Source organism: Pecten maximus, chromosome 1 (assembly GCF_902652985.1).
Source record: "Pecten maximus chromosome 1, xPecMax1.1, whole genome shotgun sequence".
Taxonomy (NCBI): Eukaryota; Metazoa; Mollusca; class Bivalvia; order Pectinida; family Pectinidae; genus Pecten; species Pecten maximus.
Window position 1 is genome coordinate 55,767,495 of NC_047015.1, and position 26,947 is coordinate 55,794,441.

The following is a 26,947-nucleotide window of genomic DNA, read 5'->3' on the forward strand; positions in this document are numbered from 1 at the left end:
TTAGCTACAAAAACTTAATCAGTGCCCGTGTAATTTAATCAGCTTTTACGTCGTCAAAAATTGAAAAGCTTACACGATTTTTAAGGGAAATTTGTTCACAGTAACGTATAGTTAACTCGATGTCATCTCTTTATGTCGTTACTAACATAGAGAGAGAGAGAGTTTTTAATCCCTGTATGTACGTCCCTGATTAATTAAAATGATATAAAACAAAAATTCAGTATAAATTTAGAAACTTTTATTACAACAAAACCATAAATATTTACAAATGATTGATACACAACAGGACTAGCCTTGGTCATCACCTACTCACAGTAGATTGGAGACACATTATATACAGTGACAATGGTGGTACTACTGATAATGTCATGTGACATGTACATGTAAACTTTAAAAAAAAAAAGGATTTATTGGTCATTCAGCTTCAAAGTATTTGTGGGTAAAACAGGTTTGGGACGATCGACTAGAGGTGGTAGGGGAGTCAGGTTATACACCTAAAACAGATACAGGGATGTTGATTTCAGATTTCTTATCAGCAGTTGAAATGCATCACAGTGACGTGGTTACACGATCCAAACCAAATCAATACACATGTATTAAGTCAACTAAGATTACACACATTCCAAAACAGTTAAAATATCAAAATTTATAATTTAATAAAATTAAAATCGAAGAACATTTTGCTGAACATCCTTCGAATAATTGTGGTGTTTTAACACATGAAAAAAATAACAACAACACATTCCAACATTAATTACATGCCTCAGTGAATGTGTAGATAAATGTTGATAAAAGTAAAATGATATCGAAATATCAAGTTAATGTTGTTTAAGTCCACTGATATAAATTGTCTGTATCCTCACTCAGGATTGAGTCACTCAGTCAGTATAATACTTGAGGAGTTTTAGTCCCAACTCTCCTGTATCTAACTCTAAGCGTGACCACAACACATCACCCTTCTGTATACCTACTACCCACTGTCGTCCTTTGTTTGTGTGAAGTGTTTTTATGTACTTCCCTGCTCCACTTATCAGTTCTATTGTTTTCCTTGTCCTGTCAGCAATAACAATATTACCCTTACTGTCATATACAACTGTGATTGGACCAAACTTGTCTGGTGTGACTGACTTCTGTACCTGTATTCCCTTCCCCCGGGCCTCTATCCCCTCCCCCCGGTAGTGGACCAGGGGCTGGAGTGTTGGGTTGTACACAATGATGTGACGCCTGTAGTTGTCTGGATCATTGTCGTCCCCACTGATATGTTTATAACTCACTACAGCTATGTTACCTGTAACGCTACATTGTGATATTGACAGTACTCCCCCCGTCCCTGACCTCTCCACAATGGTTGTATGTAACACCTGACCGTCTACAGTGTATATCATCATCTTGTACCCCTGTCTACCCCCTGTACCCACCACTACCCGACCCTCCCTGGTCACACACAGACAGGCTGGGTAATCCTCTATAGTAAACCTTGTGACTGGTGTAGATGGTGTATATACTTCACAGATAGACCTCTCATCCCTACAACAGAACCACAGACGACCTGTGGTGGGGTCCAGACTGATGTTCCTGATGTTACTGTGGTGTTGTATCGTCTGTATGACCTGACCTTTGTTGTTTATGAGATTTACTGTGTCGGTGTAGTAGTCACATAGCCACGCACGTCCATCAGATGTAGGACAGATCGATGAGATGTTATCCGGGTATGAGAACTGTGATATGACGGTTGGACTGTCAGGAAGTGTGTACCGGAGAGGGTCAGCAGGAATTTTCAACTTCCCGAGGGCCTGTTTCAGGTGACTTTGTCTGTCCACATCCGGAGTAAACTCGGCCATGTCTATGTTAGGTGTCGGTGGGATGTCGGAATCAAGTTCCCGGATTTCTGATACCGAGTCGTACTTCAGTACAACATTTCCTGTCTGGAGAGTCTGTTTATATTCTGTTGAGAGTTCCTTCAAAGTTTTCAACCTCCTCTCCAGGTCTGTGATGTGTGTCTGGATGAGGTCCGTGTCCGCTACCTCCATCTTATCACACAAAGTAATGTACTCCTCGGTGATTTTGTCCATTTCTAATTTGCACTCGTCGTTGTTGTCGATGATGTTTTTGCGAAGTTTATCGTACATAGGTTTACGTGAAGATATTTTTGTTCGAGAAGATAAAATTTCCTTGTTTAGTTTTGGAATTTTTACGTTGTCTGTTTCATCCAAAAAATCCTGAATTATTTTATTTTGCTCTGTTTTAATATTTGTTAGTTCCTGAAAGCTATCAATGTGTTCTTTATGATTACTTATAGAACACGTTATACAGATAAGCATCTTACAGTCCCGACATAATAATAGCACGTCGTTTTGTTTATGGGCCTGACACTTTTGATGCCCCTTAGGCCTTACAGGATCTTGTGCTTTGATAATTGAGCGGCCGAGATTTGAAGCCATGACTGTTAGTAATTTAGCGTGATAAGATGGAGTTCGGCGACACACGGGATCCTCTTGTTGTATCTGTATAACAAAGAAATGACGGAATAAGTAAAACACATCTACACTGTTATAGGTACAGTTATATATAGGATTCCTAAAAATCTCAAATCGTTGTCCGTATAGAACAGAACTGAGTTCAGATGTACGTCAGACTTAACTGAACGAACCCCGAATCATTGCCTAAACATACTACATGTCGATAATACGGATAAAAAAAACAACAACAAAAACCAAAAACAAAAACCCCCGAAATATTCGTGCGCTTTGAATCTAAAACTCACATACAAGCATACCTGGTATTGCGTTAGCAATATATGTGCCCTACTGGCTACCACGAAAAATGTATCAGTGCCCTTGACCTTGACCCAAAAAAACCGAAGTTGTCGAGATATTGTTCTTATCACTGCCCCTCTGGTTTCAACGGACTGATGACTCTAACATACAGACATAGAACATATTAGTCGATGCATAATCCGCGGTAATTTGATTATTATAGATGACGTTTGTACGTGTCTATATAAACTTATGTATCTTAATCAGAACTTACCGTCAGCCTCCGGACAAAGAGATTATGATAAGTTATTACGTACAAAATAATAAATCATGTGTACAAGATAGTAAGTTGTACATATAAAATAATATTTCATGTGCAAGGTAATTAGTTGTACACACAAGATAATACGTTGTACTTGTAGAAGAGAATAAGTACAAATTATTCCATACTGCTATATGTTATAAGGGGGTAGCCACCAGCTACTACACGAATGTCCTGTTTTAAAACGAATAACTGTTTCCGGGGTGATAAAAGTACCAATATAGAATGATTGTATTTAATGGTTACATGTGTACTTTAAACTTGAGAAAGAGAAATCAATCAAAAGACAAATAGAATATAGATTTTGACCCTGTATACTCACAGACTTGGCCTATTGAAGTATTTTAAAATAAAGTTTATGTGCTACGTTCCCCAGCTCGTTGTCAAAAATCGATATCCTCTGAGCGACAAGAATGTAGTACCTGGTTGAAATAAAAGTACGATGATAAACATTTTATGGCTAAAATGGAACATGACATGAAAAGATCCAAGAGGAATCTTGGCCCCGCCCAATGACTGTTCTTTATTGGTTCTATGTAAGTATTATCTTTTCTCTTGTGATACCAAGCTTTCAAAATATTGTATTATCAACACAAGTATAAACAGACTTCTTACATAGAATATTTCATCACCGATACCAAACTTCAACTTTCAGCCATTTCGTTTTTTGTATCAGATTCGACATCAAATGAGCAAAACGTCATCGCGGATTTTTAGTTGCAATATACACCCAACGTATCATAAGATATAGTGTACACCAGACACAGACCGAAGGACGGACGTTATCGTTGACGTTAATACGAAGTTTTTTCGTAGCTTTGAAATATTTACGTTTTCTGTGTTATTGAAAAGCGCCATATAAGAAATCTTGAAAATATCTTAACGTTGTCCGTAAAGAGCATAATTAGGTCAAATTTGTAGACGAAAGTAACTCTCTCATAGGTAGTTACCAGCTACTACACTAATACCCTGATTTTTAGAAACACTGACTGTTCACGGGATGACAAAAGCAACAAACTAGAAAATGTTGTATTAGATGGTAACTTAACGCTAGAGAAAGAGACTTTTAAAAAACAACGCTAATGTTACCACATGATAAATTCGTTGATGACCTTCCGAGGGATACTCACAGACTCAGCCTATCAAAGCCTTTTCTATAGAAATGCTATATGCTCCTTTGCCCAGCTCTGTGTTGAAGAATGATGTCCTCTAAGATACAGGGGTTACAACCTGTTTGGAATAATAAAGTAAAACAATAAACACATTTCTTCTGCAACAAATTGTAATAGTCACTAGAAAATGAATCTAATTATCGCAGTACTAAATCCAATTCTTAATCAATAATGTAGACATTTAACACATAATTGTAGCCTGTGTCTGCTTGTGTTCCTACGGTGCTCATTCATTTATAGGTATTTGAATTTACACTGTGCAACAGAGCGGAGAATTAATTAAATTTAAATCACTGCCTCCGCTAGAGATCTCTAAATTCTAAAACAGATCTAAGATATAACGATAAGAAACGTCAAAATCAAAAGGGCTACCTGTCGGCCATTTTGTTTTTCGGTCAGACTCAAAATTGAATTGACGAACAAGCAACGCAAATAAAGACTAAGGCTTAAAGAAACATGTGTTCCCGCTAACCCTACCAATCCTATATTAGTGTGCCTACACTGAAGTTAATTGGTCATTTTGAAGGACTATTAGTCAGGCTTCCATGTCAATATAACCTTAGTAAAAACTATTTCAAATATAACAAGAAATATCTTTAAAACAGATAAACGGCATAGTTTTAATGCTGGTGGTTATAATGTAAAACTACTGGTGAAATAAATTAATGAACTACATTTTAATTAATAACTACGCAGTTTCAGCACGGATTACAAAATTATATCAGTTTGAATCATTTTTGGTGATAATAGGACTGCAAATGTGTCATTTGAATAGATGCATCCACTTATTCAGCTTGCATTCAATTTAAACCCTAGGGACATCACGATAAACGTTGCAATTTTCACTGAATTTACGCGTTTTATTCCTTTCCAGTTATGTTTCTGTGCTGTCCCAATGTTCACAGTCAATCCCTATGTCCAGCTTGACCACTCGATTTAGTTGGAAATCCCCCTCTTAATTTAGCGCGGAAATTATTTTTAAATTATTACGTGACTGTTTTGAAATCGTGGCAACACAAACAGACGATAGTTTACAAGGCGATATCTATATTCCGTCTGGGTTAGTTGGAAAACGATATTATACAGTGGTTTAAATGTTAAATAACACGTTCTGTATATATTACGGCACACATATTTATGTGTAAATAAGTGTAAACACTGTTCATATAGTATAGTGACAGTAGCGATGTACCGGTACAGACTGTGTAAATATTACCGAGCTTGTGGAACTATTACAGAGTTTGTGTTAATATTACAGAGTTTGTGTAAATACTAGCCTACTGTTACAATCTATTGTACTGATTCCCAAGTTTAATTCTAGGATTGTGTTTGACCCATTTCCCTATTATTCTCTTCATTGCGGAAGCTGTTATCGTTTCCAACCGCAGTCGATTCACAATGGAAGCCATTTTTGTTTCCATGTGTTTTAGTTTGTTGTGCGCATGTGTTTATCGTATATGTCACAAAATTTGCATATTCAGAGTGATAACCTTTTAATAATTGATAATTGATGTATTTATGTACATACATCATCAAATTCGAATGGTTATTGTTCAGAAGGTTATTTTTTTAAGATATACCCAATAATATGATAGAAAATACAAAATAAATATTGGTTTATCGTGAGGTCCCTTTAACTTTGTTTCGTTTTAAACTGTATCTGCATTTTGCATTGACCGCTACATTGACCAATCACGTACTTCATCTTGAAAGAAACGCCACCTGTCGCGTCATATCCGGGGCCAAAACAAAATTAGACGGCTATGCCGAAAAAAAATGTTCCTACCTACCTACCCTATTTTTTTCTGACATGTTTGCGAAAACACAAATATTACACACCGGACTCGTTTATCCTCACGCCTACATATTATATATAATGTGGATATCGTCAGACGAGAATATTAGATGTCAGTTGTCAGACGAGGCAAGTGCCTGTGATACAGGTAAAGTTTGAGGAACTATATCCCTCCAGGAATTCTCAAAAATAGCGACAACAATTTTCAACTTTCGAAATCAAAGATGGCTGCCTATCGGCCATTTTGTTTTTCAGATTGATCATACTCAAAACCGATTGGGCACAAATAGGGATCAAGGAGAATCTACATGTGAAGATTGAAAAAGTTAGTTTCAGTTTTTCTCAATAAGTAGTTTAAAATATTTTTTACGGAAGGACAAGATTTGAATTAAATAAGAATGTCATTTTATTATTATTATTATCACATTAAAGCACAAAAACTATTGATTAAACAGTAGAGCCCGATAATAAGATGCATTTTAAATAAGTTTATTACAGATTTGTTATTTAATATTTGCATAACCTACTTTCCAAGGTAACAGTTTTGTCATTGCCGGGTGACATATAACATAGCATTTACGCACGAATCAATTAGAGTTACTTCCCTTCCATCAAGTTAGTTTAGTTTGGTCAGGGCCACCTTTTGCAAAAGGGCTATAGTCTAACATTTCTTCGCTCATAAATAAATACTCATTCAAGCGTTTGTATCAAAACCAATATTGATTCAACAAGTCAATCACCTATGACAATATAGATTTATATTAAATATATAATTTTGAATGAAAAGATATGCGGATGTTCTCGGTCGATAAAAGTGTATCTTGATACTTTTGATTCCGGAGATACATTACAATGTTCAAGTAGAGGTGAAAACGGTCGGGATTGTTATTAAATTACGAATCTTTACTCATGCATTAAGTTACGAGGAGAATAAAGTCAATAAATAATCCAGACGACACTTAGTCTTTAACATATGTGTACTCACCGATAAGTCCAATATGGATGTTTTCGCACAGAATGGATGTCGTAGTTTCAGGCCCAGGTCAACAATTAGCGCCCTTACTGAGAAAAAAAGAGCACAATTTGATTACGGTCGGAAAGTAACAAAAATGAAACACTTATTGTTAGCTTAATTTGAGAAAGTGCAATTTTATGTCATATTAAACTTCGACCCCGGAATACGAAGTCTGAGAAATATCGCTCCAGTACTTTTCAAGAAATAGCGACAACAAACTTTAACTCTCAAAATCCAAGATGGACGGCTGTCGCCAATTTAACCTGCATAACAAGGCACCAGGGGAAAACTACATATGGAATTTATGAAAGGTGCATTAAGTATTTTGCAATAGTGATAATAAATTTCGAATGTCAAAATCCAAAGACAGCCACATGTCGGCCATTTTATTTTTTCGATCAGTCTCAATATTAACATATCTTAATATTATGTTGCTACAAAGGGGAGCCAAATATATATATGGTGTTTGAGAAAGATCCCTTAAGTACCTCCTGAAAAAAATGGCCAATTTGTTTTCTGATTAGTCTCAAAAAACAATTGCACACCAAGGGACCAAAGGGAGCAAAAACCAAATTTGAGAAATATCTATTAAATACTTTCTGAAGAACAGCGGCAATAAAGATTGTTTACGGGTGACAGATGGACGACGGCCGTACATGTACGAAGGGCGATTTGAAAAGCCCACCACCTGATGATGGTAGGCTAAAATGAATATTTTGACATTGTTATCTATAATTTACTTACAATTTTATTTTCTGACTTAATATATTTGACACTAACAGGGAAGAGGAAAGTTATATCGAGGATATAACTCGAAACCGACGACATTTTGCAATATTCTCGTGTACACCTATACATGCGTGTATAGGAGAAATTATCAATAAGGAACAATTCGGCATCTTTATTGTTTGTTGAAAAATAACAATAAGTCAATAGAAAATGTATATCGATCGTTTCAAGACGAAATCTTATCATCTTTGTACATGTATGTACTGTACATGTAAATTATACAATTACTCACTACCGAATGTATACATAGTCTGCGCTTTGGCTTCTGTGATATCATCGGTGCATAATTTAATAAGCTTGGAATCTCATTCGCCTTAAAACTGTTATCAATATCAAATATTCTTCACAGATAAAAGGGTCTGAAGGTGTTTAACCAAAATTGTGAACTCTATGACCCCGGGGTCTCAAGTCTACCCCTGAGGAGAGGGGTAAAATTTACTATCACATTTTTTTTACTATTATTTGTTTCTTTTCTATTGGAATTAATTCTAATTTGGTAAACATTATCACCATTGGATAACAATTTGTTGACCCTGACTGACCCTCATGAGCTGATGGGCGGGGTCTAAAGTGCTAAATAAACTGAAAAACAAACAAACAAACAAAACAAAACAAAACTCTAAAGACCCAAATTATGTGAATCAAATACGCTTTTAGATGGGAGGGTGTTAAGGTTCTTTTCCAAAATTGGAAATTTCATGACCCTGAGTCTCATATTGTTTATATTTATAAGAAAACCACATGTTGGATACCATCTGTGTGATTTCTTCTGGAATTAATTATAACTTGGTTAGAATTAGTAGTTTTTGAAGGCAGTTTGTTGGTATACAAATGTTGGCCCAACTTAACTTCAGGGGTTGATGGACGAGGTCAAAGAGGCTTAGGTGACCGTTGAGACCAATAGGGCATCTTGTATGATTTCATTTATTTAATTTAATTGGTTTCACGTCCGGTATTACTGTCTTACGGCCTTTTCAGATGACGGGTTATATAACTGTATTTTTAAATATTACGAGGCTTCTATAATCATTAAACTCTGATCAATTCTAATTGCTACTGATATGGACCGACCGTGAGGTACGACCCGTCAGCAGACGTTTCTAGCTAACTGTTAGGCCTACCAAATACCTTGTATCTACGTAGTAAGCTCGTCAGAAAATTCGGATTACTAGCCTAAATTGTATGCGTCATGTATGAATGACAAACTGTGAATCTGTTCATTCTTATTTTGTATACTTCACCACCACTGTATTCCTTTCTTTTACGCCTCAGTAATCAACAGTTTGGAATCTAATGTCAGATGTTTTCCTCTTATAAGCCATTATGTTGAACATTGGCTAGCAGACGACAAGTACATTTTGGAAGACAGGGTTATGTCCCCTTATTAAGTATGTAGGTGTTACATGAATTTATCCCTGGCAAAAAAGTTCCGGCACCCTTTAAATGCGCGAGCACAGGTTCTTGGCATGAATTCTTAAGCCACGGTTCATAAATAATATGATATTGCATATTATATCTATAATAGTATTATAAATAGCTAATTATGCAAGTGAACCAGTCAGATTCCACGCTTATAGTGTTGTTAAATGTACACACCTTACTGAATTATTGCTAAAACACCTCTGTGTTTTTGACACCGCCACGTGAACTTTCCTTTCTATATGACCGGTTTAAATTGTCATTATTGTTTTTCCACATATAGACAATACTGGTGTTCTAGTTTTATAATAATATTGCTTACAATAGCAGAAATTTAACGTTTTTATCTTTGAATAATCTTACTGCATTGTCGGACGAGAAATCATGAGAAGACTTCAAGGTAAATCTAAGGCAAATGATCGTCGTTTTCGCCTTATCCTAGCCAACATTTGTAATTATATGTCATCTACAAGCTGTCATCGTTATCTCGAGCTCTGATTACTCGAAGACCCTGTTTAACTCGAAATAAAATTAGTTCCGACAGTCGAAAATTTAGAATTTATACTCGTTTACTTAGATTAATCGGGATATCTCGAAGTTTTGTGTTATCCCACTGACTTCGAGATAACGAAGGTTGACTATATATCAATTCAAAAATAAAAAAAATATATACATACCTGTTATGTAGGCTTAAAACGGACTTTTTATCTGTTTGTTGAGGCTGATTTTGTAGTAAATATCTCGATGGTCTCTTTTGTCAACCTGTCAATAAAAAAATATAGAACCAATGTTTAATGGAAAATTTGATACAGTTGGGTGTGTCTGTATCGTTCTATAAAATATTACTTATAAAGTAACATTGTGCACGTGTCAACACTTCATTACGATTGGTTGGATCGGGAACATACGATTACGTTATGGATATCGTTTTGTCACGTGATGGTATTGCTTTTCAAATAGTATTGTTATAGTGGCTAGGGGCGCAAAGCTCTTAACATAAGCATTGTAGGAAAATTAGAGATTATTAAATCCTAAGTTGTCACGGTAGCAAAACATTAACGTAATTGTATAAATGGTGTAATTCTGCGACGAAGTTTAGTGGGAATACTTCTCATTCTGAGGGATTTCTATTTGTACAAAAAGAAGGACATACACAAATGAGAGACGTGGGGTTTAACCCTACACCAGGGATAGAGGGACGGAATCAGGAACCAAACACATACACAGGGACAAAGGGACGCAATTAGTCATACACCCAGGGACATAGCGACGGGACACATAATACACTCAAGGACTGTGAGACGAAAATATCCATACACTCCAGGACTGTGGGACGGAACAATCCATACAATCAAGGACTGTGGGACGGAAATATCCACACAGTCAAGGACTGTGGGACGGAAATATCCATACAGTCATGGACTGTGGGACGGAAATATCCACACAGTCATGGACTGTGGGACGGAAATATCCATACACTCCAGGACTGTGGGACGGAAATTTCCACACAGTCAAGGACTGTGGGACGGAAATATCCATACAGTCATGGACTGTGGGACGGAAATATCCATACACTCCAGGACTGTGGGACGGAAATTTCCACACAGTCAAGGACTGTGGGACGGAAATATCCATACACTCCAGGACTGTGTTACGGAAATTTCCACACAGTCAAGGACTGTGGGACGGAAATATCCATACAGTCATGGACTGTGGGACGGAAATATCCATACACTCCAGGACTATGGGACGGAAATATCCATACACTCAAGGACTATGGGACGGAAATATCCATACACTCCAGGACTGTGGGACGAAACAATCCATACAATCAAGGACTGTGGGACGGAAATATCCATACAGTCAAAGACTGTGGGATGGAAATATCCATACACTCCTGGACTGTGGGACGGAACAATCCATTCACTCAAGGACTGTGGGACGGAAATATCCACACAGTCAAGGACTGTGGGACGGAACAATCCATACACTCCAGGACTGTGGGACGGAAATATCCACACAGTCAAGGACTGTGAGACGGAACAATCCATACACTCAAGTACTGTGGGACGGAAATATCCATACACTCCAGGACTGTGGGACGGAAATATCCACACAGTCAAGGACTGTGGGACGGAACAATCCATACACTCAAGGACTATGGGACGGAAATACCCATACACTCAAGGACTGTGGGACGGAAATATCCATACACTCCAGGACTGTGGGACGGAAATATCCACACAGTCAAGGACTGTGAGACGGAAATATCCATACAGTCAAGGACTGTGGGACGGAACAATCCATACAATCAAGGACTGTGGGACGGAACAATCCATACAATCAAGGAATGTGGGACGGAACAACCCATACAATCAAGGACTGTGGGACGGAAATATCCATACACTCCAGGACTGTGGGACGGAACAATCCATACAATCAAGGACTGTGGGACGGAACAACCCATACACTCAAGGACTGTGGGACGGAAATATCCATACAGTCAAGGACTGTGGGACGGAACAATCCATACAATCAAGGACTGTGGGACGGAACAATCCATACAATCAAGGACTGTGGGACGGAAATATCCAAACACTCCAGGACTGTGGGACGGAAATATCCACACAGTCAAGGAATGTGGACGGAACTATCCAAACACTCAAGGAATGTGGACGGAACTATCCATACACTCAAAGGCAGATGTATGTTTCCAATCCTGCACTCAGGGGACAGATGGGTGGAACAAACCAAATATTCAAGAACAAAGGGAAAGAACCAGCTATACACTCATAGACTGAAGGATGACTGAAGGATGTAATAAAACTGCACTCCAAGGACGGAAGGAAGGGGGGGGGGGGGCGCAGGGACCAATCGCATGTTAAGGAAACTGAGAGACTTGATCAATCTAGGTCAGAGGAGTGGAACAAACCATTCACCCAGGGGAATGTTGGACGGAAGCAGTTATACACTTACAGACTGGCTAGCCACACAATCAGAGACTGTGTTAACTACACCCTCCGTGCCTGCGCCAACCAAACGTCTTAGTGACTGAGCCAACTACACCCTCCGGGCATGCGTCAACCAAACGTCTTAGTGACTGAGCCAACAACATCCTTCGGGTCTGCGTCAACCAAACGTCTTAGTGACTGAGCCAACTACATCATTCGGGCCTACGTCAACCAAACGGCTTAGTGACTGAGCCAACTACATCATTCGGGCGTACGTCAACCAAACGTCTTAGTGACTGAGCCAACAGCATCCTTCTGGCCTGCGTCAACCAAACATCTTACTGACCGAGCCAACTACTTCATTCAGGCCTACGTTAACCAAACGTCTTAGTGACTGATCCAACTACTTCATTCAGGCCTGCGTCAACCAAACATCTTACTGACCGAGCCAACTACTTTATTCAGGCCTACGTTAACTAAACGTCTTAGTGACTGAGCCAACTACTTCATTCAGGCATGCGTCAACCAAACGTCTTAGTGACTGAGCCAACTAACGTACCAATAACTGTTCTTTTCGATCTCATTTAAACTTGTGAATGAAGGATAAGTAACAATCTTACCTGTTTTGTCTGACGTTGAACTGATGTCTTCGTATGTTGCTGTTTCAGACGTGCCTTGTGGTAGATTTCTCAGCTTCTCTCTTCTCAGGTAGAACGCCCCCGTCTAATGGACAGTAAGGTAATTCATACAGGTATATATACTTTATATCTACATGGTCATATGAAGTACTTATACATCTTTCTGTTGTTTGATTGGATACATTTTGTCATACCACATGATAATACGTACCTTCAACCTTCAATGAAGTCAACGATAAAGAAATTGATGATAATGCACGTACACCAAATTGCTTTAAACATTGGGGGAGGGGTAGGAAAGTGCAAAACAGGGGTGTTGTAATACTGTAACAAACATAATACCTGCCTTGAGCAGCTACAGTCATACATAATGGGTAAGGGGGATTGCATAGCTTCCCGTTGTTAAACTACCATTAGACAAACAAGAGCTAGGTATCATACATCAAGGGGCTGGTGATTACTACAACTTTACGGTAAGGGACTAGGGGATTACTACAACCATATAGTAAGGGGTTAGGGGATTACTACAACAATTCAGTAAGGGGTTAGGGGATTACTACAACAATACAGTAATGGGTTAGGGGATTACTACAACCATACAGTAAGGGGTTAGGGGATTACCACAACCTTACAGTAAGGGGTTAGGGGATTACTACAACCTTACAACAAGGGGTTAGGGGATTACCACAACCTTACAGTAAGGGGTTAGGTGATTACTACAACTTTACAGTAAGGGGTTAGGGGATTACTACAACAATACAGTAAGGGGTTAGGGGATTACTACAACAATACAGTAACGGGTTAGGGGATTACTACAACAATACAGTAAGGGGTTAGGGGATTACTACAACCATACAGTAAGGGGTTAGGGGATTACTACAACCATACAGTAACGGGTTAGGGGATTACTACAACCTTACAACGAGGGGTTAGGGTATTACTACAACCTACAACAAGGGGTTAGGGGATTACTACAACCATACAGTAAAGGGTTAGGGAATTACTACAACAATACAGTAACGGGTTAGGGGATTACTACAACCATACAGTAAAGGGTTAGGGAATTACTACAACAATACAGTAAAGGGTTAGGGGATTACCACAACCATACAGTAAGGGGTCAGGGGATTACTACAACCATACAGTAAGGGGTTAGGGGATTACCACAACCTTACAGTAAGGGGTTAGGGGATTACTACAACCTTACAACAAGGGGTTAGGGGATTACTACAACAATACAGTAAGGGGTTAGGGGATTACTACAACGATACAGTAACGGGTTAGGGGATTACTACAACAATACAGTAACGGGTTAGGGGATTACTACAACAATACAGTAAGGGGTTGGGGATTACTACAACCATACAGTAACGGGTTAGGGGATTACTACAACCTGACATCAAGGGGTCAGGGGATTACTACAACAATACAGTAAGGGGTTAGGGGATTACTACAACCATACAGTAAGGGGTTAGGGGATTACTACAACCATACAGTAACGGGTTAGGGAATTACTACAACCTTACAACAAGGGGTTAGGGTATTACTACAACCTACAACAAGGGGTTAGGGGATTACTACAACCATACAGTAAAGGGTTAGGGAATTACTACAACAATACAGTAACGGGTTAGGGGATTACTACAACCATACAGTAATGGGTTAGGGAATTACTACAACAATACAGTAACGGGTTAGGGGATTGCTACAACCATACAGTAAGGGGTCAGGGGATTACTACAACAATACAGTAACGGGTTAGGGGATTACTACAACCTTACAACAAGGGGTTAGGGTATTACTACAACCTACAACAAGGGGTTAGGGGATTACTACAACCATACAGTAAAGGGTTAGGGAATTACTACAACAATACAGTAACGGGTTAGGGGATTACTACAACCATACAGTAAAGGGTTAGGGAATTACTACAACAATACAGTAACTGGTTAGGGGATTACCACAACCATACAGTAAGGGGTCAGGGGATTACTACAACAATACAGTAACGGGTTAGGGGATTACTACAACAATACAGTAATGGGTTAGGGGATTACTACAACCTTACATCAAGGGGTTAGGGGATTACTACAACAATACAGTAAGGGGTTAGGGGATTACTACAACAATACAGTAAGGGGTTAGGGGATTACTACAACCATACAGTAATGGGTTAGGGGATTATTACAACCATACAGTAATGGGTTATGTGATTACTACATTCATACAACAAGGGGTTGGGGATTACTACAACCTTACAGTAATGGACGGGGTATTGCTTCAAGCTTACAGCAAGGGGTTAGGAGATTATGATGAAAAGGTAATATATCCACAATGAAATCTGAATCTATTATATTTTTTTATTCTTGTATAATAATCCAGTTAAATCACATCAGATGAAACGCCCCGTCCAATGTACAATTAGATGTTTGATATAGGTAGATATACCCGTTACCGATTTATCTACCTGGCCATGTGAGTGACGTCTGGACTCATAAGAATGAGGTCATCAGACATGATAACACGGATATAAGTTAATCGGTGAATACCTATATGTTTATGGTGTCAAGAATCGTAAACTGTATTAATATATTGAGTACGTATATGACCTTTATGAGAAGTGTCGCCTCCATTTACAGATTCGTGGTAAAATTGTTATTATCAAATATGAGATAAATTATTAAACACTGACGCTTCTGTGGAACTTACCATACATAAACCTCATTGAAAATTAATTTTATCTATCAGGGTAAAAGTTTAGTGTATTGTTATGGAAATATTTTTGTGTCTTTAAAATCTAAATGTTCACGTTTTTATCAAAGAGGCAGAAAATAGTTTAGAAACTGTCTCAAGTACATTTAAATATAAGTGACATTGTTGATGGTTTGAACTGAAGCTCTATCTTATCAACTCATTGACTTTTGAATATATCATATCCTTACTTAGTTCAGGGTACAGATGCATACTTAAGATTTTGAAACTCATAGATACCATAGTATCCCTCGAGCCCAAAGGTCATATATATTATTTAATAGATGTGAAAGAAGACTAAACTAACACTGTATAGACTTATTCCGAAACTCTGCAATAAAGATATTACAATTTCGTTATTAAACCGTATTTAACCGGCGCCCGTCTTTTTCGATTGTGTACAGCAATATCCTGCAAAAAAACAAAAACAAACAAAAAAAACAAACAAACAAAAAAAACGAACTATTACATGTGTGTTTTTGTCACGTTAATATCATGTATGATATGCAAGGAACGGAAATAAGATTGAATTTAATTGCAAACTCCACCTCCACACTGGTAATGTGCCATGGCTACCTGTGACTTTTACCTGTACATCTATTGTCTGTCTTACCTGTGACTTTTACCTGTACATCTATAGTCTGTCTTACCTGTGACTTTTACCTGTACATCTATTGTCTGTCTTACCTGTGACTTTTATCTGTACATCTATTGTCTGTCTTACCTGTGACTTTTACCTGTACATCTATAGTCTGTCTTACCTGTGACTTTTACCTGTACATCTATTGTCTGTCTTACCTGTGACTTTTTTCTGTACATCTATAATTTGTCTTACTTGCCTTTATTTATCTTAAAATTGTACGGTATTAGTTTAAGAAAAGATGTTGAATAGTTAAAATATATTATATGTTGTACGATAGGTGAACATTCATTCTCGTCTAATTAGTCAGTCTGGTTGTACTTATTGGACAAAAATGCCTATGCTTTTGAGTGTACAGGTTATGTAATTTTTCAACGTTTTAATATATACCACTGCTTCTTTTGGTCTGTGCTAAGTATATAGATATAAGTTTAAGGATACCTGACTGCAGAATTTACAAACACAGTGACGGAGACACATTGATTCAACCACAGGGGCTTGGCACGATTTTCCAAATGATAGTCTATATATATTACTATATACATATATACAAAGACTATCATTTGGAAAATCGTGCCAAGCCCCTGTGGATTCAACTACAGAAATATATCTGGGCTGAAACTAAGAGTAAACAAAAAAGTACCATTCCTCGAGAGCTGAAGATGATTAGCTCTGTCAATGCAGCAAGGGTAAAAGAAAATGTGTCCTTCTTGAGAAGCCTCGGGATACTGGAATCTACCAAAGCGGCCATCTTAATGTATGGACATGTCCAACACTTCGCGTACGAAGAGCAATCAGTTCAATCACTAGAAAGAAACGTCTACACATGAGAGACCAGGCGACTTGTCACAGTGATACCATTGACACCAGACAATAGAGCCAGTTCGATGATTTGAAAAGCGCCACCTCGGGTGAAAAAATCCCACCATACACAGAGACTACAGATATGTTTAAATGTGCACAAGAGAGTTTTTCACATTTTATAAACACGGACATGTAACATCAGCAAATGTTGTATATATCCTTTCCTGAAAAACATGCAGTATGTTGGGGAAGCCAACAAAATGCTGAACATCAGAATCAACCACCGTTGCCCCCAAGCCCCTGTGCGTTGCCCCATCAAGCAAAACAAACCCAAGATTTTTTTTTAGATTTTATTTTCACTCAGACACACATAATAGTGTATAACAAGAGGTCAGACATTTTCAACAGAATGGATGCATGACAGGCAAAATATAATATAATTTGAAGAGGAAATGTGGGAAAATACATTTTAACCTTTCATAAATATAATTATTAATATAATAAAGCTTACATACTGCATAATCACAATGCTGGATGATAAAGGTGTGTTATAATAACTCGACTAGTTTTTGGATAAATAAACTGACATTCATATACAATTTCTTATAAAAGATTGAGAACATTCCTTTCATTTTAAAGTAATTAGGATTTCTGTAGTAGTAATTTGGGATATATTTACTACGCAACTGGAGTACATTATGGTTGTTACACACAAATAAGAAATGGAACTCATCTCCAGTACCAGCGTTACAAAGTGGACATACTCTATCTTGTCGCTGGATTCCAGTCCATCTTCCGGTTTCAACCGGAAGTTTGATATTTGACGTTCTAAATTTACATATAGTTTTCCTATCTTTTACATTTAGTCGCAGAAGATAATCTTCAAAGCCAAACTGATATTTAAATATAGAATATGTTTGTCCTCTCGACGTGTTTTCTAATTGATTGAACCATGTTTGTATAAATTGGTCTTGTAATTTTTGAGTAATAATTGACTGTAGATATTTAATATCAGGTACACAATTTCTCTGTTGTATCCAGACAAAACTTAGTCCAACGTTATCTAAAATATTTTTAACATATTTCATCCATTTAAACTCAGTCTGACCAGTTACATGGAGAGTATACATCAATTTGTATATAGTACTAGACAATTTGCTTTTATTGGTTAGAAGAGTATACCAAAACTTTATCATTCTTAGCTTAATATTAACAGTAATAGGATACCTGCCAGTTTCTCCGTAAATCATCAAATTAGATGTATTTTTTCGTAGACCAAGAATTCTTTTACAGAACTGTAGATGTATTTTTTCCAACATACTTGTATTTTCATATCCCCATATTTCACATGAATATAATAATATTGGGGTGACTAGTGAATCGAATAACTTCAGTTGTAAATCAACAGGTAAATTTATATTTCTTATCTTACGATAAAGAGCAAAAAGTGCTTTATTGGCTTGAACACACAATTGTTTTTTGGCAGCTGTAAAGCTTCCATTATAGTTAAATAGTATACCTAGGTATGAAAAAGTATCTTGAATATCTAGTTGCTTATTGAACACCATAAATCGATTTCTTCCTTTCGTTGTTCTTTTTGAAAAAATTACTACTTTCGTTTTCTTTGTGTTAACCTCAAGTTTCCATATCTGACAATATTCCTGGAACATATCTAACATAGTTTGTAAGCCAGTCGCTGTTTCCGACATTAAAACAGTGTCGTCAGCGTATAGAATAATAAACAGTTTAACATACATATCAATATTGTCACGACATAGTTCATAAATCTTAGACAAACAATCAACATTTTTTTCGATAAAAAAAGTTTCTAAGTCGTTCAAATACAAAGCAAACAAAAACGGAGAGCAATTTTCCCCTTGTTTTAAACCAATGTTGGAGGTGAACATTTGTGACATTTCATTACCATTTTTCACACAAGATTTAGTGTTTGAATACATACCATATAAAACATTGAATATCTTCCCAGTTATGTTACTTTTTATGATTTTTTGCCATAAACCTATACGCCAAACCGAGTCGAAGGCCTTCCTGAAATCAATAAAGGCACAATAGAGTTTTTTTACCGGAAGATAGATACAAAGATGTCAATGTGTGTAAAATGAAAATATTATCTATGGTCGAGTGTCCTTTTCTAAAGCCCGCCTGAGCGCTACTAATAAGATTAATTTCATCTGATAGAGTGTAAAGTCTGGAATTTATTATCGACGTAAAAACTTTACCCAAGCATGAGACGAGCGTTATAGCTCTGTAATTATCTAGTTCCTTGCGGTCACCTTTGTTCTTAAAAATTGGTTTAATTATGCCAGTGCTCCAACTTTCTGGTATTATGCCCGTGTCCAATACAATATTAAAAAGTTTATGGTATGTGGGCAACATTTCATTAATGGTACTTTTAATGTATTCATTATATATATCATCAATTCCGCACGCTTTATTATTATTTAATTTTTTAACAGCGTCTAATATTTCCTTACTGTTAATTCGGCCGTTCAGTATATTGTCATATATCGGTATATCAGTCTCGACCGGAAGTTCAAATTCGTCTTCACTATTATTGGGATTCAGATTTAAATTTCTAAAGTAATCATGTAGCTCATCAATTGGCATGTCAACTCTCAGTGCATTATCTTGTTTATCAATTCTATTTAAGATATCCCAGAATGCTTTCGGTTCATACATGGAGGTTTTCCTCATTTCGTTCTCAGTTTTTTCTTGGAACTTTCTATAATTTGCATTGATTACTTTTTTATATTCTCTACTTTTCTTGATTAACTTTTTACGATTTTCATTATTTTTGAGGATTTTGTACCGTTTCTTAGCTTCATGGAATTCCTTTCTTTTATCTGCGCATTCGCGTGTAAACCACGGTTTATCTTTCCCTAGTGTAACAGTTTTTTTACCCATTCTCGTCTGTTTCGTACCCAAGACACTTTTTGCCGTTTTCTTAAATATGTCTGTAAGACTATTCACAACATCGTTCATATCATTTTGCGATATTGGTGTGGGAGACTCATGCATTCTCTCGATTGCGTCATTTAAATCGCGCAGTTTACCGCCGCTCTCAGACTGCAAATTGTATACAAAATCCGCTTGTTTTTCTTTAACCTACTTACCAATTTTCACGGCGGATATGGATTTTTCTTCTATTTCAGTAATTATCTCCGAGCAATGGATACAGAATACTAATCTACAGTGAACATCTGATATTAGAGGATTAAAATCCAAAACTTCGAAATCGTTAAGCACAGGAAATACATTCGACGATACGATCAAATAGTCTACAAGACTTACATTTTTACATGTATTTTTCCCAGTAGATTTGTCATTGCCGACTCTGCCATTCGCAATATACAGATTATTGTTTTTACAAAGTTCCAGTAGTTTTATGCCAAATGCGTTTGGTCTTGAAGTATCTTGGCTAGATCTTTGTAATGGTACTCCTAATTGAGGGAGAACTTCATAATCATATAAATATTTATGCATTTCATTCGTTTCAATTAAATTTGACACTTCAACAAATTGTTGGTCTGGTATTACATAATCATCGCAACATTGGGTTCTGGCGTTAAAATCTCCAACTAGCACAATTTTTTGTTCAATTTTCATAAGATTAATCATTTCATTTTCAATATCGTGAAACGCTTCATTAGAGGTATACTTTGATGTTTCTGGTGGCACATACACACAACCTACAAGTAGACTAGGTGATTTATTACAGGTACGAATATCTAACCACTGTACAAACTCTGATAGAGTTTCATGTAACACAATAGATGATTTAAATTTATTTTTATATATGACGACTATTCCACCTGACTTATGCTTTGCATGTGACCTGTTTTTCGCCATATAACTGAAACCTGATGGTAACTCTAAAACATCGTAATTATCAGTTTTTGTTTCAGCCAATAATGTGACCGTCATTAGACGTTATAATATCAATAAACTCTGGTAACAATATTTTTAATCTGATACCACATACTTCCGACTTCCCGACTTCCCTGTGCCAAGGCATTTCAATTTACCTAGTCATAGTTGGAAGGACATGCAGGTGGTTGCTTTTGATCATTGCCCTACCTGGGATGAAACGAAGCGTCGGTCGGGTGAAAGATACTGGTTACAAACTCACTAACTCTCTACCCTTGAGGAGGTGTGAACGAACGTTAAATGCTTTGTTCTCCAAGTGACCCCATGCTGCCATCTGACAATTCATCTAATTAATTAATCAATTTGTAAATATTTTCTTTATTCCTGACCTATTGTTATTTGGACATCCTCAACAGCACGCCTCACATATCCTACATTACACTGCTGCTATTCGATACTCAATTCGGCCGCCTCCCGTCGTCGACAATACACTGTATACAACAATACTCAATTTGGTCGCCTATCGTCCTCGACAATATCATGGAACGCCATATTAACACATATTCAATTAATTGAACTCATCTTCAAATAATTGAAGATAGGTTCAGTTCAATTAGAGATAGGTTTAATTCAATTAGAGATAGTTTCAATTCAGTTAATGATAGGTTCAGTTCTATTAAAGATGGGTTTAAATAAGGCTAATTTTTTAACCTATTTTCAATTGATTTGAACCTATCTGTAATTGAATTGTACCTATCTGTAATTGAATTGTACCTATCTCTAATTGAATTGTACCTATCTCTAATTGAATTGTACCTATCTCTCATTGAATTGAACCTTTCTTCAATTATGAACAAATAGGGAAAATGGACGAATTAAAGATAGTTTCAATTGAATTAAAGATAGGTGCAATTGATTTATAGATAGGTCTAGTTGATTTATAGATAGTTCCAGTTGATTTATAGATAGGTCCAGTTGATTTATAGATAGTTCCAGTTGATTTATAGATAGGTCCAGTTGATTTATAGATAGTTCCAGTTGATTTATAGATAGTTCCAGTTGATTTATAGATAGGTCCAGTTGATTTATAGATAGGTCCAGTTGATTTATAGATAGGTCCAGTTGAATTGAAGATATATTTGATTCAATTACGGATATTTTTTTTTTTTTTTTTTAAATTTATTTCCATTAAAGATAGGCTCAATTGATGGAGCCGTGGTGGCCGAGTGGTTAAGGTGTCCCAACACTTTATCACTAGCCCTCCACCTGTGGGTTGCGAGTTCGAAACCTACGTGGGGCAGTTGCCAGGTACTGACCGTAGGCCGGTGGTTTTTCTCTGGGTACTCCGGCTTTCCTCCACCTCCAAAACCTGGCACGTCCTTAAATGACCCTGGCTGTTAATAGGACATTAATCAAAACAAACCAAACCAAACTAAAGGTTCAATTGAATTAGAGATAGGTTCAATTCAATTGAAGATATGTTCAATTTAATCAATGATAGGTTCGATTCAATTGTAAATAATTAAAGATAGGTACAAATAATTGGACCTATTTTCAATTGAATTGAACCTATCTTTAATTAATTAAACCTATCTTCAAATAATTGAAGATATGTTCAATTAATTGAAGATATGTTAATTTGGCGTTCCATGCAATATATTTTTACATTACACAGCTGCACCGATACTCAAATTTAGTCGCCTCCTGTCGTAGATTTTTTTTTCTGTGCGGTCATCAACAGTCTGTAGTGCTGCCATAGTAACATTTCGGCACTCGTAAATGTTTGTTTGTACAGTCCTGATAATTTTTTTTCATATAACTTTTTTGTCAGGGACGTTGGCCAATTTGACAGTTTAAAGGATATTTTGAGAGTTCTTCAAACTTCATAGACAATATAATTAGTATATCCATCATTATTTTATGGACGATAATGCATCAAGTATCTATGCAATATCGCCCACTTGTTCCTTTACTATATCAATATTAAAACATTTTGGGACGAAACGTCTATCAACATTTCGGCATTTCTTGGCCGTTGGTTACATAAGTTCCATCATAGAACATGCATGGCTTTGTACATGCCACCGCCTTCGTCCCACGCCAGCCGATTAATGTTTTTATTTCAACTGCTACCTAAAGTACTAGATCTAGTCTCACTGTATCTTATTGCATGCTTAGTACTGTTTATATATCATGTGATTGTATTTGTATTATCTGTGTCTTGATAAAGGGAAGGATTGCCTCGAAAATTTGACATTGTTCATGTCCATTGTTCATGTCCATACTGTTGGAAGTACTACTTTGTATTAACATTTTAAGTAATTCGTATCCTGCAGACAAACCTTTACCAGGGTCCAGTGTTACCCGGATTATTACCGTTAATATTACTTCTTTGATCCTGATCGTGTCAAATCCCTGTGTATATTTTAGTAAGCAATCAGAATTACAAATCGAGGCCCCTGTAAGATTTTCAAAAGTCCTATAAAACATTAGAAACCTTCGGATTACGTTTGACAATGACTGACTGGTCACGTCTACCTTGAGAGGGGTTGTTGTAGTTTAAATGCAATCCTCTTCGTCAAGAAAGGAAACTGAAAGGATGTTTCTAATTATATACCAATCAGTCTGACAATTAAGCGCAGTATTTATTTATTTATTTTTTATTTATTTATTTTTTATATAATTCTATAATATTTAACGAGTGATGAATTAATGAGCCACGTGGGGAAAGACAATCCCTTTATAATTAGTACTCAATATGAGGAACCAATACTGTGATTTCACGAAAGCGTTTGACATACTGTAAATGGGACGATCGATTAAAATTTCCGAAAGTGTAAGGGAGATAACTCTGACAATTCTAGATGGAACTGGATGGCGGTACGAGCCATAGCCATACAATGATGGTAAACAGATTAAGCTTCTTTTTTTTCTTCTTTCTTTCTTTCTTTTTTTTTTTTTGGGGGGGGGGGGGGGGGGATGTTCTTATCTTATTTGAACTGGGGTAGGGATAGACATCCATCAAAAAAAGTTGTAAATATTTGTTAAAACAATATGATGTTGAAGCATTAATTAACTGTCCATGACCAAATCAAAACGAATGAATAAATATATAAATGAACACAACTGTGATTAAATGAAGATTTTGTGTCGTTTAATACAGAAGCTGGAAGATTGTTCTAACAGATATAAAGGACTCTCTTGTCCGTTTTTTGTCGTGATTATTTAAAGAGAAATTACCAATGTAATAGAGTCTGACGTATTCCCTAATAAGCAACATATGAACACATCAGAAAAATTAGTGCAGCGTGCACTGTTATATTTTCTTTAATATGGAAATTGGTTTAGATGTAGATCTATATGTAAGTGTTTTTTGTTGTTTTGTTTTTTTTGTTTTTGTTTTTGTTTTTTTTTGTTTTTTGTTTTTGTTTTTGTTTTTGATAGCTCGAAAGCATTCGATGTCTTTTGAATCGACGATTTGATACTTGATGTATGCCATTGGTCAGTCTTAAATCACTGGTCAATTTACATAGTTCCGTCATCTTTAAATAGCAGTCTTGCCTCCGTGCCAAGAGGAAAGAGAAATTCTACAAGACAAAGCTCTGTCAACTAAAATGTACCTATTGTTTTTATTCATGACTTATTAAATGAAGATGAAAACTGTGGCAAGGCGAAATCATAAACATCCCTGCTAAGCAGACGATATATATGTTTGGCAAGTACAAAAGTCATAAATCTACAGTAATCATTAGCCCATTGCGACTCATACAGCCACAATTGACATTCATATATGTGTCGTATTTCCAAGAATCACTAACATCACATTATTGTACGTTGATTAGACATTGATTGGAAGGTAATTGGACGTTAATTGGACGTTACTTGGACGTTACTTGGACGTTAATTTGACGTTACATGGACGTTACTTGGACGTTACTTGTTAATTGGACGTTACTTGGACGTTACTTGGACGTTAATTGTTAATTGGACATTAACTGTTAATTGGACGTTAATTGAACGTTAATTGGACGTTACTTGGACGTTACTTGGACGTTAATTGTTAATTGGACATTAATTGTTAATTGGACGTTAATTGAACGTTAATTGGACGTTACTTGGACGTTACTTGGACGTTACTTGGACGTTAATTGTTAATTGGACATTAATTGTTAATTGGCCGTTAATTGAACGTTAATTGGACGTTACTTGGACGTTAATAGGACGTTACTTGTTAATTGGACGTTACTTGCACGTTAATTGTTAATTGGACATTAATTGTTAATTGGACGTTACTTGGACGTTAATTGGACGTTACTTGGACGTTAATTGGACGTTACTTGGACGTTAATTGTTAATTGGACATTAATTGTTAATTGGCCGTTAATTGAACGTTAATTGGACGTTACTTGGACGTTACTTGTTAATTGGACGTTACTTGGACGTTAATTGTTAATTGGACATTAATTGTTAATTGGACGTTGCTTGGACGTTAATTGGACGTTACTTGGACGTTAATTGTTAATTGGACATTAATTGTTAATTGGAGGTTAATTGAACGTTAATTGGACGTTACTTGGACGTTACTTGGACGTTAACTAATGGTATAATGTTCGTTTAGGTGGATTGAACTTTGTTTTAATTATATATATAAATAGTTATACATAGGTCGTCGTCGGAAACTGACGACGCTTTGCTTTGTCGTTTAAGTAAAGCGACAGAGTCAAGCGACAAAGACAAACGATATACGAACGTCCAAGACAAACGACAGAGACAAATGACAGAGACAAACCATTAAGTCAAACGACAGAGTGAAAACGACAAAGAAAAACAACAGAGTAAAAACGACAAAGACAAACGACAGAGACAAACGACAAAGACAACGACAAAGTCAAACGGCAAAGTCAAACGACAGAGATAAACAATAAAGACACACGACAGAGTCAAACGGCAAAATCAAACGACATAGTCAAAAGACAAAGCAGGAGTAAAATCAAACGACAAGAGTTTCCTGGCCTGGTTTCCAGCGATGAAATGCATGAGCGAATAATTATAAGGAACATCACACCACGTGCATTATCATGATTTTAGCCAATAGAAATTAATCTACTTGACGATCTATTCGGTTTTGTTAAATATCAAATAATTGCTTAGTTTTCCGTGTATCTGGAGTTAAGATTAATATACTGTCAGCTGTTACAGAGATTCTTCCTATTTGTAACTTATCAATTCCAAAATTCCATTAGATTATCGATTCTACTCTATATATACGGATGTGAACTCTGGATATTTTCTGGATTATGAATTTCCTTGATGTCAGGCAGAAAATAAGAGAATTCTGGAAAATATTTGTTTGTTTATTAGTTGGTTTTCCCCTGTATGTATATATATACTTCATGATTAATTATGAAGGTTATTTATCAGATGTTGACAGAATAACTATATTCAAGAATATTGCAATCGAAAAAAGCAAAAATGAGTTACGATGCAGTATATATACGATTTTTATTGATATATACAATTTGTATGTATGACTCTATATGACCTTTAACACAAAATCTTATGATATAGATATAGATCTAATATTTTTTTTTCTTTATTTATTTATTTTTTTTTTTTTGTGGGGGGGGGGGGGGGGTATGGGGGGCTATCGCCACGTGAACTGCCAGGGTGATTTTGAGGCGGAGTCTCCCTGTAGTAGTTGGTGACTATCTCGCTAAACTTAATACGGATGGTCCGTAGTTTGCCATCCAGAGAAATTTTTAATAATGACAATACACAATACTCGTGTCTATGATAAGTTAACTCGTGTAGTTAAATATACAAGAACGGTATATTCAATTATCATTCAATTAAAGGTCTCTGTCTGAATATCAAAACATATTGTAACGATTTTGTTTTGCGAATTTGTATTATTTAGTTAGGAGTTATTCCCCTTTACCGCCTACTTTGACTGACAGAGGGCACCCTCAGAAGTGACGTTTCAGATCATGAACGTCCTTGACACCAA

General features: G+C 36.5%; 1 protein-coding gene across 1 annotated transcript; it reads right to left on the reverse strand.

Moving 5' to 3' along the window:
• Positions 1–225: 225 nt before the first annotated feature.
• LOC117338569 lies at positions 226–12,947 on the reverse strand. The gene is made up of 6 exons (XM_033899929.1): positions 12,840–12,947; positions 9,946–10,030; positions 7,031–7,107; positions 4,209–4,308; positions 3,401–3,500; positions 226–2,504 (listed from the first exon to the last, which is right to left on the reverse strand). Exon 6 carries the CDS (start codon positions 2,439–2,441, stop codon positions 879–881), a length of 1,563 nt encoding a protein of 520 aa, XP_033755820.1. The 5' UTR covers positions 2,442–2,504; positions 3,401–3,500; positions 4,209–4,308; positions 7,031–7,107; positions 9,946–10,030; positions 12,840–12,947; the 3' UTR covers positions 226–878.
• Positions 12,948–26,947: the final 14,000 nt, after the last annotated feature.